The 15,399-nt window shown below is 40.8% G+C and overlaps 1 protein-coding gene across 3 annotated transcripts in view; it reads right to left on the bottom strand.

Moving 5' to 3' along the window:
- LOC111568352 (A disintegrin and metalloproteinase with thrombospondin motifs 7) overlaps positions 1–15,399 on the bottom strand; it is a 168,430-nt gene that overhangs the window by 119,202 nt on the left and 33,829 nt on the right. For 2 of the 3 annotated variants that reach the window (XM_055011116.1, XM_055011119.1), the window contains 3 exons: positions 10,740–10,939; positions 1,985–2,068; positions 494–618 (listed from right to left, as the gene is read on the bottom strand). The exons of the other annotated variant lie outside the window; for it this stretch is intronic. In XM_055011116.1, coding sequence (XP_054867091.1) covers positions 494–618; positions 1,985–2,068; positions 10,740–10,939 — 409 coding nt within the window. The remainder of the gene's footprint in view (positions 1–493; positions 619–1,984; positions 2,069–10,739; positions 10,940–15,399) is intronic. 3 annotated transcript variants of the gene reach the window in all.

Raw genomic sequence — 15,399 nt, forward strand, 5'->3', positions numbered from 1 at the left:
GTGAAGATGTAGATGGAGGTGTATTTACCTGGTGAAGATGTGGATGGAGGTGTATTTACCTGGTGAAGATGTGGATGGAGGTGTATTTACCTGGTGAAGATGTGGATGGAGGTGTATTTACCTGGTGAAGATGTGGATGGAGGTGTATTTACCTGGTGAAGATGTGGATGGAGGTGTATTTACCTGGTGAAGATGTGGATGGAGGTGTATTTACCTGGTGAAGATGTAGATGGAGGTGTATTTACCTGGTGAAGATGTGGATGGAGGTGTATTTACCTGGTGAAGATGTGGATGGAGGTGTATTTACCTGGTGAAGATGTAGATGGAGGTGTATTTACCTGGTGAAGATGTAGATGGAGGTGTATTTACCTGGTGAAGATGTGGATGGAGGTGTATTTACCTGGTGAAGATGTGGATGGAGGTGTATTTACCTGGTGAAGATGTAGATGGAGGTGTATTTACCTGGTGAAGATGTGGATGGAGGTGTATTTACCTGGTGAGCAGGACGGCCACATCGTGGTGCAGCGGGTGCTCGTCTCCCTTCATGTTCAGCTTCTTCTGCCACTTACAGAAGCTGTTCAGGCTGTTGTCGGCGTGGTGTGTGATTTTTAAGTCACCCTGTTAACCACAAGTCACAATTAGATGGAGGGGAGAGAACATGCAGTAAACAGACCAATCATCTGCAGCTAATGCACTCTGACTGTATGAGACGGCTGTAATCAGGAGGAAAATACAGCTAGTGTCTGATGGAAAAAGCTAGAAATGCTTCAGGTTCTGGTAAACTGCTCCATCCCTGCTTACATGACCTTTAGCAAGCCTTAATAAAAGACAAAAATAAGAAAACGACAGTATTTTACAGAGTTGTATAGTTCTGATATTGGTTCTACCGACTTCTTCCACGTTAACATCACTGATGCTGGTAGAAAATTTCTGTGCATTTTTAAAGATATTCTGCTAAAACATTCTTCACAAAGCAGCTTCTAAACCTTCTAAACATCAGGAGGACCAGGAGAACCAGCCACAGACAGAAGCAGTTTAGGAGTATAATCCATCCATCCATCCATCCATCCATCCATCCATCCATCCATCCATCCATCCATCCATCCATCCATCCATCATCCATCCATCCATCCATCCATCCTTCCTCCATCCATCCATCCATCATCAGGGTCATGGGGGCTGGAGTCTATCCCAGCTGACTGAGGGTGAAAGTTCACCTGGACAGGTAACAGTCTATCACAGGTTCACCTGGACAGGTAACAGTCTATCACAGGTTCACCTGGACAGGTAACAGTCTATCACAGGTTCACCTGGACAGGTAACAGTCTATCACAGGTTCACCTGGACAGGTAACAGTCTATCACAGGGCTACACATAGAGACAATCGCACCCACATTCACACCTACAGACAGTTTAGAATCACCAATGAACCTCAGCATGTTTGTGGACTGTGGGAGGAAGCTGGAGAACCTGGAGAAAACCCACACATGTACAGGAGAACATGGAGACTCCATGTAGAAAGATCCCAGGAAGGCTGGGACATGAACCAGGGATCTTCTAGCTGTGTGGTGACGGTGCTAACCACTGATCCACTATGCAGCCCGTTATGGAAAAAAATGCCTTTTTTAAATTATTGTGTGAAACAACAGTTCCCTCTCCCTCCCCCTATGAATCTGTTAGTGTGGGAACTTTACTGTACAACTCTGAAAACTGTCGGCAAAATCCAGACATTATTTTATTGGTTTTCATGACAGGCAAAAAAAAAAAAAAAACAATAATGATATTGACGGATATTACATTTTTATGCCAATGTCAGGCCGATATTATTGGACATCCCTAATTATCTGTCAGTGTGAAACATAAATTTTAATCTTAATTCACATTATTACTGCACACATACACCCTGTGGTCAGCGTGCCATCAGCCTTTCCAACCACCCTTTTCCCTTCTAATGGTGTGTAATTTAAAATAAATCTCATTTTACCTCGTCCTGCTCCAGAAGGATGAGTCGAACAACCACAATGTTGATTGCATTTCCAATACTGGCATCTCTGAACAGCCCTGCCACCTGAAAGAAAAATCCATCAATCCATTAAACATGGAACAAAACGGCACAATTTATGCAACCTTTCAGCTGTTCTGTGTGAATATGGTGTGATTATACTGAGACAAAGCAAGGCGAGCACACAGCTGCCACGAGTCACAGCTGGCAAATACTGTAGAACATAGAAAATCATTTTAAAAAAAAACATTAAAACTACATTTTTCAGAAAAACAACAGCCAGACTATGAAGCTTAGAGGTTATTCTTTGTGTTTCTGGTATCTAATTATTCTATTTTGAGCCTCCTCTGTCCTCCATCCTGCAAAATAAATGATTCTCTCAGGTTTCATAATTCAAAGGATGCAGCTTGAGGAGAGCAGAGCAAAGAGAAAACAGGTTTGCTGGGAGAGCTGTGAGCGAGGATGTCCAGGTGTAGCTCACTGGAACGTTTTTACTAAATAAAAGAGGCGTGACACACAGCTGGAACATACGAACCATCTCAGCAGCTGGACGGACAGTCAGTTCTTAAATCCATTAGACCACCACCCGCTGCCCTAAATTAATTAATGCTCATTACCAACATGTTTTCATGTTTCTGTAATGGTTCATCTGCCGGGAAGTGCAGCTCTTTACTCAAAATGATGTCTTTGATTCTAAAATAGAATTATTGCTTGTATCCATGAATTTTCAATTTTACTGTTTAACAAAAAAGCTGGAAAAAACAGTAAATCACTTATTTCGTGTTTTATGTGTGTAACAAATTTATCCTATATTATCTTGTGGAAATCTGTTTCCACTTTGGAATAAAAGGAGCTTTTTATCGTGGAAGTTCTCATCCAAATTAAACTGACCCTGATTCATCCATCCATCCATTATCATCCACCACCCATCATCCATCCACCATCCATCCATCCATCATCATCCACCACTCATCACCCATCCATCATCCATTCATCATTCATCCATCATCATCCACCACTCATCATCCATCCATCCATCATTCATCCATCATCATCCACCACTCATCATCCATCCATCCACCCATCATCCATCCACCATCCATCACATCCACCACCCATCATCCATCCACCATCCATCCATCATCATCATCCACCACTCATCTCCATCCATCCATCCATCCATCCATCATCATCATCCACCACTCATCATCCATCCACCATCCATCATCATCCACCACCCATCATCCATCCACCATCCATCATCATCCACCACCCATCATCCATCCATCATCATCCATCCATCCACCCATCCATCCATCCACCCACCCAACAGCCATCCATCCACTCACCATCATCATCCATCCATCCATCCATCCACCATGCACCCATCCTCCCATCCATCCACCCATCATCATCCATCAATCCATCCATCCATCATCCACCATGCACCCATCCATCCACCCATCATCCATCCCTCCATCCATCATCGATCATCCATCCATCCACCCATCATCCATCCATCATCCATCCATCCATCATCCACCCACCCATCCACCCATCATCCATCCATCATCATCCACCCCCCATCATCCATCCACATCCATCCATCCATCATCATCCACCATCATCCATCCATCCACCCATCATCCATGCACCCATCATCCATCCACCTATCCGCCACCATCCGTCATCATCCATTCATCATCCATCCACCCATCCATCCATCCACCCATCATCCATCCATCCACCCATCATCCATCCATCCATCCACCCATCAGCCATCCATCCACTCACCATCCACCCATCATCATCCATCCATCAATCCACCATGCACCCATCATCATCCATCCATCCATCCATCCATCCATCATCCACCCACCCACCCATCATCCATCCATCCATCATCATCCACCACCCATCATCCATCCACCATCCATCCATCATCATCCACCATCCATCCATCCATCATCCATCCACCCACCATCCATCCACCCACCCATCATCCATCCACTCATCCATGCATCCATCCACCCACCATCCACCTATCATCCATCCATCCATCCATCCACCCATCCATCCATCCATCCATCCACCCATCCATCCACACACCATCCAGCCACCATCCATCCATCCAGCCATCCATCCATCCATCCATCCATCCATCCACCCACCCACCCATCCATCCACCCACCCACCCATCATCCATCCATCCATCCAACCATCCATCCGTCCATCCATCCATCATCCATTTGCCGTTGGTTGTCCTGCATTTTCATGTGAAATAATAAAATCCAGCAGTAGGGGGTAACAAACAATGAACGGATGATAAAACATGTCGTATTTCTCTCTCCCAGCTCCCTGATTGCAGATCAGTCTGCATATTTTCTATTCATCTATTTATGAGCTCAGCGGTATAATAAGCTGAGTTCTTCGTCTATTTCTTTCCTGATTGCTGTTTCAGCCACCATGGTCGATCACAACCCTTGCATTCTGAGCTTTTGCCTCCTGATTTAGTGGCTGCTTGCTACACCTGATCAGTCATCCATCCACTCTGCCCTGCTGCATCTACCACTAGCTTCTCTCAGGCTTCAGTCCTCACCTCCATCCACCTTCACTCAAACAGTCTGCTCGCTGAACCCTTTATCACAGTTACATCGACTACTTTGGCATTTGACGTAAGTTACTTGACTGTTGGATTATGACTCAAGGCCAGCGCTAACACTTCAGCAGAACATTCATGAATACGTTCAAAAATTATACAAAGGATGTTTTCCTGCCACTGTCACTTTTTGGCTTGCTTTGGGGATCAGGCATATGGGTTCTGTAAAGCGTCTTGAGACAATTTGACTGTAATTGGCACTATATAAATAAAATTGAATTGAATTGAATTGAATTGAAACATGTTCCTGTTTAGAAACATCTTGTCCCTGGTTTTGTATTTCAGATTCTTCAATCCATTCCTTTCATACATCAAACAAGATCAGAAGTTATTCAGAGGATTATCGGGCATGAAAATGGAGAACTTTAGAGGTTTGAAAAGGTGCTCTAAGTTTATATAAGAATTTAACCTTTCAGTATCAAAGCTTTTACAGCTCATTCCAAATGTTCTTTCAAAGTATGAAAAGTCTAAGTTCCTCAGCCCCAAAAATCTATGACTACAGAATGTATATGAGTTTAAAATATAGCAGTTCTGTGCCAGTATGTCAGATACGCATCAGTAAAACATCTTGTGTACTTTCAATATGTTTACTCTGATCCCCACAACTGGGAGTTTCTAGTTTATGTTCATGAAATTGGCACCCTTAAAAAACTCCTTATTTCAAACAAGGATGGTTTCTTTGAAATATAATGCAGACGAGGGTAAATGGAGTGTAAAAATCAGCTGCATTTAAACAGCAGCCTGTTGTCCTGATCCGAGGCGACACTCTGTAAAGGGCAGGAGGCAAGGGATGATTATCAGAGAACAGGGAAAGATTGCGGTCAACTGATTTGAGAAATGAGAAGTGAGAACCGTGAAACGAAGGTCGGAGGTGAAAGGAGCTCAATGTGTTGAGACAGAAGACTGTCAGCATCATTATGGACACGCTGTACAACAGAGCCACCAACAAGCTCTGCTACTGATCAGTTTCTGCAAATGTTGGCATATTTTCTTCAGAAAACACCTTGTGAGGCTGATAGTCTGCTGATTGTGGCAGTAAAGTGGTTAATAATAGACATTTCTGTCATAAATACAAGTAGATATAAATTTATCGAAGGCTGAAACTCCAAGAACACACAAATATCTTTTCTGTCTTTAAAGTTTGGTGACTGAGTCTGACAGATTTTGTAATTTGGCAGCAAGTTAAGATGTGCAGAGGTGACAAGTATGCTGGGAGCAGTGCTGGTTGTAAAGTCTGTCTTTCTTTGTTTTTGTGACCCTTTCTGTGACTTTTCATTCATCAGGTGCAACTCCACAGCCAGCTTTGAGAAAAGACTGTCCAAGAGCACCCTAATCCTCATTTGTACAAAAATCCAAGCATGCCGCTGCCTATAAAGGACAACTTTTCATCCTGCCTTCAAATTCAGCTGATTGGATCAACTAGAAACATGTCAGACATTTCATATGAGATTAATAATTTATAGTCTACTTTAATTCAGGCTACAGAAAATGTAGAAATTACAATGAAGACTCGTGTGAAAATCACAGTTCAAAAAAAACACAATGGACCCCCGATATCTCAGCTGAAATACACTTTTTGGACATGCTGGTATAAAGTTTATCTGAGAAATATTTTAGAATTCATTGGCCTTAAAGTTGTGTCCATATACAACAGTCACATTTCTGGTGTATTTTCTCTTCACCCTTCTTTTCCTGTCACCTACAGGGGTGCTTTAAAGGTTGCAAACTCTTCAGAATTTTGTCGGTTTCTGCAGAAATACGACCTAAACATCCTCATATTTTCACACAAGTCCTACAAATAGATAAAGAGAATACAGTGTGCCAAATACATCACACATGATCATCTATTTATTGAGGAAATGATGATTTATGAGTGCATTAATGCAGGTGAACCTCCCAGATAAACAGTTAATTCAATTGATGGGACGACAAACAGGAGCTTTTGTCATCCTGGTGTGTTTAAAGAACAAAGTCTGATCTTTACAACACGTTTGTCGGAGCGTATGATGCCACAAATACAGGAGATTTCTGAGGATATAAAATTGCTTGGGCTCCACCAATCAGAAGCCAGACAGACTGCGTACAAACAGAGGAAACTCCAGACCTTTGTTATCCTCCCCAGGAGTGATTGACCAACAAAGATCGCCCCAGACCAAAGTGTGTAACAGTCTGTGAACTCGGAGGAACTCCTGAACAACTAAACGCTGTCTGATGTTTGTGTTCACCATCAGGAGAACAAAAAACAACAATGTGGAGCATAGCAGGACAGCAAGAAGAAAGAAAGTGTTCTCCAAAAACATCTATTCTGTCTGGCCAGAGATCACACGAGCAACAAAGGAGGCTTGAAAGCGTTTTTAAATGAATGCTATGTTTGGAGCAATCAAAACTGGATTCCAGCTTAAGAACCTTATCCCATCCATGAAACACGGAGGTGGTAGTATCATGGCATGGAACAGGTCGGTTTGGCATCATTGATGGAACAATGACTTTTTAAGGAAAATGTCAGAACTGACTCTCCAGAGAAAGTGGTTCATGTAGCAAGACCCTCAGCAAGAACACAAGTCCTTCTACAGACGAACAATTCAGGAGGAAAAAAGTTGATGTTTTGGAAAAACCGAGTCAAAGAAGTCAACTCAATCCAACAGAAATGTTGAAGAGAGGAAACCCACAACATCCCAGAGTTTAAGATTATACTTTATTGATCCTCCAAGGGTAAAAACAGACAGAATGTCCTCCATTCGATGTGCAGCGCTGATTCATTATAGTACTTACTGCTGAACACAGCAGGTCACACCAGACACTGGAAGCAAAGGTTCATCTATTTTTTTGGATCTTTTTTGTTTGGAGTTGTCTCAAAATTGAGTTAAATTGAGTCTTGATCTACTTTCAGGACTTGTCAGAAACATGGATGATGTTTACGGTCATATTTACGCAGAAAAATACAACGTTCACTCTCAAATAAAATACCATTTTATAGCTCAATTCTATACAACAAATAACAGGTCAAAGGCTCTTATTTTCTGAGTCATTCATGTGTTGAGCGTTTTCTTTCTACACTTTCAACACTACAAATGTCTTGTTCAACGCACAGAACACATTTGGCGGGCTGAAAAGTGAAAGTAATTGTTTATAAAGCGACTGAATTTCAAATATTCACTGCAACAGTTTGATGGCAAGGAGGAAGACAGAAAAGGCTCATTCTGCAACACAAATAAGTGCATTTATAAATGACCACTTGAGTGACAGAAGCAGCACAAAACGTTACTCAGATTCTCCTCATTTTTCCTGTAGTCGGGCGAAACGTCGACACACTGAACTCTCTGTACAAACGGTGAAACGGAGACCCTTCAGACATACAAAACAGCTGTTCATAGCCTCATAGTCATACTCATTCAGTGATATTATTACTGCAGATATGAATGTAAGACTGGAACACTTAAAAAAAATATCTGTAACATTATCTACACTGGAAAAAAGTAAGGTGTCAGAAAAAAATTAAAATAAAAAAAAAAACTAAAAAAAAAAGTAGAATAATGATATTTTTAGGGAGTTAAAATACAGTAAAATTGTGTAATTTTTAATGGCCACACGCTGTAACAGAACAAATGACTGCTTGTATTAAAACAATTTTTCAGATCAACATCATTTGCAATTTTTCCCAGTATCTTTTCTTCAATAATTAAAATGTAAAGTAATATTTTTTGGTGATTTTATTAGATAGTATCCATCCATCCATCCATCATCTATATACCGCTTAATCCTCATTAGGGTTGTGGGGGGCTGGAGTCTGTCCCAGCTGACTTGGGGTGAAGGCAGGGGACACCTGGACAGGTAACAGTCTGTCACAGGGCTACATACAGAGACAAACAGTCACACTCACACTCACACCTACAGACAATTTAGAATAATCAATTAATCTCAGCATGTTTGCTGACTGTGGGAGGAAGCTGGAGAACCTGGAGAAAACCCACACATGTACAGGAGAACATGGAGACTCCATGCAGGAAGATCCCAGGAAGGCCGGGATGCGAACCAGGGATCTTCTAGCTGCAAGGCGACAGTACTAACCACTACTCCACTGTGCAGACCTTATTAGATAGTATCTGTAATTAAACAAAATGATAAAAATCTGAAAAACAAATGTTAAAAATTATTTATCGTGCTTCTTTTAAATATCTCAATAATCTGTCAAATAATATTTTAGCTGATTTGTTATTTTCTGTATATTAATAAAACTGAGAAAATCTTCACAATGACAGGCTGAAAAAAATATTTATTTTTAAAGCCTAATACGTCTTTCAAATAAGGACAGTGTGCAAAATAATATTACTGCTGAATTAAATAAGATAAAACATTGCACAAACGGATATACATTTTTTATAATTTTTTTTACATTATTTACATTTTTGACTTGCATATTTCTACTTTTTTTCTCAGATTTTACTAGTTATTATCTGTAATATTGTTATTAAATGGAAAAATCTGCAAAGTAACAGTAAATTGTTCAAGATAAGATGCTTAAAGACTGTTTAAAAAGCGGATATCTTCTACAGTGTGTGTTCTGTCTAACTTTATCCATTTTCTGCTGTTGTTTAGGTGGTGAATGGAAACAGAGCTGTGGTTATTTAAAGCTGCTGAGGCTCCATCCCCTAAAACAACAGACTGATAAACAATGTTTACTGAATTCCCACTGCCTCTGTCTTTAAATTCTGTGTGATAATAAATATCCCTGAGAAGCTGCAGTAATTCACCATCAGATCATGATGTGACAGGAAGCTGGGAGCTGTTTGGTGGAAGTGTCTCCAGCTTCTTTCTGCTGAGTTTAACCATCCTGGATGCTACATGTGTGGAAATCCTTCCATTCTGTTCAGACACAGCAGCAAAAACATGAACCTCTTGTGAAGCCGACGACTTGAAGACCTCGTCGCCGATGAGACAATGGAGCGCCCAGTGGCTGAGGAAGACGAGGACACGGCTCATTGTTTGGACACGACTAAGAGGCTGCTTCCCTTCAAGCTCTGCAAGATTGTTTTCACCAAACCGAATTGTTTGGGACTTTAAAGTTCAAAGCTGCAGCGTAAAGAAGTGAAAAAAAAGTACCAGGAGAGGATATGGGGAATAATGGCTGCTTCCTCCGTGTGTTATTGTCTGCTAAGTCGGTTAGTCCGTGTCCTATTCTGTCAGAGAATTCCCTTTCCTGATGTTCTGTCGCAGTCAGAGGGAACTTAGTTTTAAAACCTTCACTGATGTGAATCAGTAACAGACGAGGAGTCAGTTTGTTTAACCTCTAACTAGCAGTGAGTGGAAGAAAAGAGAGTCATGCTGGAAGGAAAATAGATGACGAGAGGCTATCTGACACACAAGAAGAGGGAAAAACTGAAAGCTGTCGTCCAAAACATCTGGAAACCTGGGTCAACATCCTGCCTTCAAAACATCTGAGAGGATTCTTCTATTTGTAGTTTTAATGAGAGTTTTTCAAACAGCTGTGTAATGTTAGCTTTACCTGTGGAATCAACAATTCAGTGTAAGTTGGAATAACACACATTTTACAGATTATTTAAAAAAAGATTTTAAAAAAAATATGGTGTGCAGCAAATCTTCAGAGCTATAATGAATATTTATGACTAAATATTCTCAGCTCATTCATTCATTTGTTCACTGTTTTGCCACATGGATTTCAAAGGATGAGCATCATCAGATCATTTTCTCAACGCTACACAAACATTTAGTTACAGCACCGGTAGAAGGTTTTAGAACGGCCAGCGTTTCCAGTTTTTATTGAAACTGAAGTAGTTCAAGTCCAATGAACAGCTTGAAATAGTCCAAAGGCAAGTGGTGAACAGCCAGAGGTTAAAAAACAAGGTAAGGTTACCCAAAACTGAACAATATGGAGACAATCTCACTCTGGCACATCAGTAGTTTCACATCAACCAGCAATAGATTTGTTTGCCAGAGGAGAAAGCAATCAAACAGCAAACCATCTGTCATAACCTTGCATCAGCTGTGTGTGTAATTACTCTCAGAGCCAGAAGGGGGAGACAAAAGCTCCATACCACAAGTTTAATGTCAAGTACTTACAATGTTCATGACCGCCAGGACGTAGCTCTCCACAGCTTTGCTACCATGATGGTCGACCATTTTAGGGTCGGCCACCACCAGTGTTTCCACCCACTTCTCTCTGCTGATGGAGCGTTCACGGATCCTCCTCCTCTTCCTCTGCTGCCGGAGCTCCCATCGCTCCCGCTGCCGCTCCATGTCTTCTAAACCTCGATGGGAGCCTGGAGGTGCAAGGACAGAAATAGACACTTAAAACTTCAAACTCACTGAGGCAGAGTGTGTGTCAACAAACCACAGCTAAAAAAAAGACTAAAACGTGGTGCAAACCTTCTATCTAGCTGTGTCTCATGAACCTGCTCGTGGCCAGGATGCTATTCCAGCTGTTCTTCCAGTGCACAAATACACCTGAATGCATTTGTATGCTACTTTTTTCAAATAACATACATTGTCACAACAACAGCAATCTCTTGGAATAATCTGCCTGAAAATCAAAGCACCCAAACCATTTCTCAGGAATCCTCCTTGACCTGCCTGTGAGCCCATGCTGGGCAGTTTCTAATGAAGATGCTTTCAGAGTATTTTAACTGTGAACTGCTCTGAAAGGACATATGTGCACACAGCGATTACTAGACAAATTTGAGGATTTTTTTTTTTTTTTGCAAAGTATAGTAGATATTACAGGAGGTCCTTGACTTATGTTCCGTTCCTACGGATAGATGTAAGTCGATTCTCTCCTTAAGTTGGAACTCTGGTGAAAATGTAAACAAAGTCATTCCGTGCATCACGATATCGATCAGTTCTTCATAAAGTCATGAAAACCAACGACTTTCATGCATGTATGAATCATTTTACTAGAAGATAACAGAATATTGTAACGGACTGATATTGTTGATATTGAGGTTTTAATGTTTATTGTTCAGGTCCAGATTTACCTAATGTCAGTGAACGTGTTTAGTTAGCTCACCTCTGATTGGCTGAGAGTCAGCAGTAGAGAGCTGGGAACGGCGGCTAATTCTGGAGCTAAGTTATGGGGTTTTTCTAGTTATTCTGGTGTTGGCTACGGTCCACAGTAGCCTGTGTGAAGATTCAATAAACCAGCAGAGAACCAGATAAAGTCTCACTCATTCATCACAGAGGGTCACTACAATATGTTGACCTGTTTTTACAACGTGACCCATGTTGGTCGGTGTTTCTTCCTGTTCCCAGCGTTTTATTCTATCTAATTTCACTTCCATGGAGACGGCTTTCCTTTTCTTCCAAGCATCAGAAGAGTCTGACTTACACTAGGAGCCATAATGAAGGACAAAAAGTTAGTGAATGTAGCACAATCCAAGGTGGATGTAAACAAAGCTGTCTGATAGCGCCGCGTGACGACGTATTCATCCGCTCCACTCATCAACTAGTTCCATGTAACCAGTTCTGGTGTAATGACGAAACGCCGTAGGTCGAGGACGCCGTAAACTGAAGACCTCCTGTACTTGATTTCAGTATATTTAGCACTTTGAGATTTTGACTAAATGAAAAGCGCATTACAAATAAAATGTATTATTATTATTATTATTAACTTGATTACTTTTCTTGATTCATGCAGTGTTACTTTTTCAATTGTATTAAACAAAAACAGGCTTAAACTGGTATTTGCTGCACAGAAAAACACTTTCAGCACACCTCTAAACAAATCTCGTTAGAGTTTCACTTGAGAAATGAAGAACAGACCTCTCTAAGTGGCAATAACAAGGTTTAGACTGCCAGACTTGGACCAGCGATAATGTGATGACGTTACTCTCCCGAGGCCACCTGAGTGAACTGAAGGGGAGCTGACTTCAATACAAATTACATTGTGAGTGACTAGTTAAAAGCAATTTCAAAAAAGGCAAAATAGAACATGGAGAAAAGCTGAAGCACAGTTTCTATTCTTCAGCTCATCAAAAAACCCTCAATCTTCCATGTTTCCCAGTCAGATAGATCATCAAAAAGTTCATCCACAGAGGGCTAGTGGCTGAAAGCAGAAGGCGAACATTCAGACCCACTGAGGCTGGCTGCAGGCTGAACCACATAATTGTGAAGAAAATCATTAAAGCAGAGAAGCAGCAGCAAAAGAATCCCTTTACAGATCGATGACTATTACCAGATACAGCTCAGTTAATAGACTGTTCCCAACAGCAAGTATTAATACAGAGAGAGATAGACAGCAATGAACCTTCAACATTCTTGAATCTTGAACATTCAAAACCCAAAGAATAGGACAGAAGCACAGAGAACCCAAATTCAACCTCCATGGACCTGATGGAAGAAAGTCCACAAGCAGAACTCCAAACAGAACATGCTACGAGGACGGTACAGCATGTTTTTCCTACAGTGGTGTAGGTGGAAATTGCATTTATATTGTCTAGAGGAATCCTGAATGCAAACTTGAAGACCAGCTTCAGTAAAACGTGTCTCAAAAAGCCAGACTTACCTCAACAGTACCGGAGAATGGTCTGACTGCACCCATTATCACAAACTCCCTGGCTTGTTTGGATTTCTTTAAACCAATGTCAATGTCAATGTCAACTTTATTTATATAGCACATTTACAACTAAAAAAGCCCAAAGTGCTTCACAACAATAAAATACACTAAAAGATGACACATAACTTTAAAATTAGCAAAGTCATAAAAATAGAATAAAAACATAAATTATACTATGCAAATAAAATAACATATTCAGCACATCTGATGATTAAAAAGCCAGGGAGAAAAGGTGCGTCTTAACAAGAGATTTAAAGTGCTCAAGTGACTCAGCAGCTCTGACATGTGGAGGTAAACTATTCCACAGAGTGGGACCGACAAAAGAAAAGGCTCGCTGACCTCTGCTTTTCTTAAATTTGGTCCTGGGAACATCCAAGAGTAGCTGGGATGAGGACCTCAGAGTTCTCGCAGGTTTACGAATGGACAGTAAGTCACACAAATAAGAAGGCGCCAGGCCATTTAGACATTTGAAAACCATGAGAGCAATTTTAAAATCAATTCTCTGGCGAACTGGGAGCCAGTGCAACGATGACATGATATATATATATATATATATATATATATATATATATATATATATATATATATATATATATATACAAAAACATATACATGCATGCAAACAAACATATGTAACGTTTTAAAACGTTTATTGCAAGTACAAAGTAGTGTGAGACAAGCAGTCCTGAGGCTTTTTCAGTTTTTTCCGCTTAGGTGCAGTTCTGACACAGAGCCAGCAGGTGTCGCTCTTCTGGTTGTGTCAAATGCTTCGAAGCAGTGAGTCATTCTGGAAGCAGCTGTGTGAAAGTGGTTCATTGCTTCATGAAGCTTCGATTTCACCATCACTAGTTTTAACTAGTTTCCCAAGTTAAAGGTTGACATACTGAACTTACACACTTCAGGAAAATTAATTAACCTTGTGCAACAATAAACACACAAACACACAATAGTAATTGTTCACCTTAAAAAATGAACTTATAAAACATGAATACACCACGTTCCATCTTCTTCTAACTACCAAACGAACACGTGTCAGAATGCTAACATCTTTAGCATAAGCAAAAGTAACTTGAAATGCTAAAAATTAGCATAGCGGCTAGCGCGATTATATGCCGATTTCAACTCACCGAAGCAAAGCGTCAGACAATAACCGAAGAAATAGCCTCCCGCGGTTCTTATGTTTCACTCTGGGACAGGGACATCTGGTCTTCTTATGTTTAACTTTTGTACCAACATGAACAGTATATCTCTCCCACGGTTGTGTCTCTCCCTCTTCTGTGTGCAACAGAGCCTTATTTCAGAGCAACCAAACCCGGGCGGGACAAACAATCTAATTGGCTGATGTGAAGTACGTTCACATCAACAATTGGTTGTGCACTCGAGTTTTTACTTAAAGCACACACTCCTGGCAAATCAAATGTACCATGCATTTTAATGCAATTATAATTCACTGTACATAGTTCAAACCAGGGGTCGGGAACCTTTTTGGCTGAGAGAGCCATGAAAGCCACATATTTTAAAATAAATTTCCGTGAGAGCCGTATAATATTTTTTACCACTGAATACAACTAAATGCGTGTATTTTAAAGTAAGACCAACAATTTCAAAGCATAACAAGAGAAGCACTCCACCAAGACTGTTCGTTCCTCAATTTGAGTATTCGGAAATCACGGCAACATAGAATCTAGCCATTTAATATAGATCGACCCACAAACTAAATACATTTTTTTTTAAAAATGCGTGAGCACTGGCATGTTTTGTACATGCCTACGTTATGTAGTAGTCTACTGTGGGCTACACAACGTTTTGCTGCAAATAGTCAACAGGGTTGCAAGAAATGTGTAGAAAAAAAGATGTAAATGAACTGCTAAAGGCCTGAGAAGAACTAAATGTGAAGCTCCCAGGAACTCATTAACCTCCAGTGCTGCCAGATTCCAGAAATACTACGAACCTGGAGGGTCCACAAGAAAAACTGAAACGTCAACACTGGGCCAAGAGATGTCTGAGGACAGATTTTTTGAAGGTTTTATGGGTGGATGGAATGACAGTGAGTCTTGACAGAGCAGATGGATGGATGGATCACTGTAGTGACTTTACCTGTAGTCACTGAGGTGGTAGTTGGTGTCCTTTAGTCTGACGCGTGCGGCTTCAAATTAAAACAGCGTCTCTGCT

This window comes from Amphiprion ocellaris, chromosome 1 (genome assembly GCF_022539595.1).
Source record: "Amphiprion ocellaris isolate individual 3 ecotype Okinawa chromosome 1, ASM2253959v1, whole genome shotgun sequence".
NCBI lineage: Eukaryota > Metazoa > Chordata > Actinopteri > Pomacentridae > Amphiprion > Amphiprion ocellaris.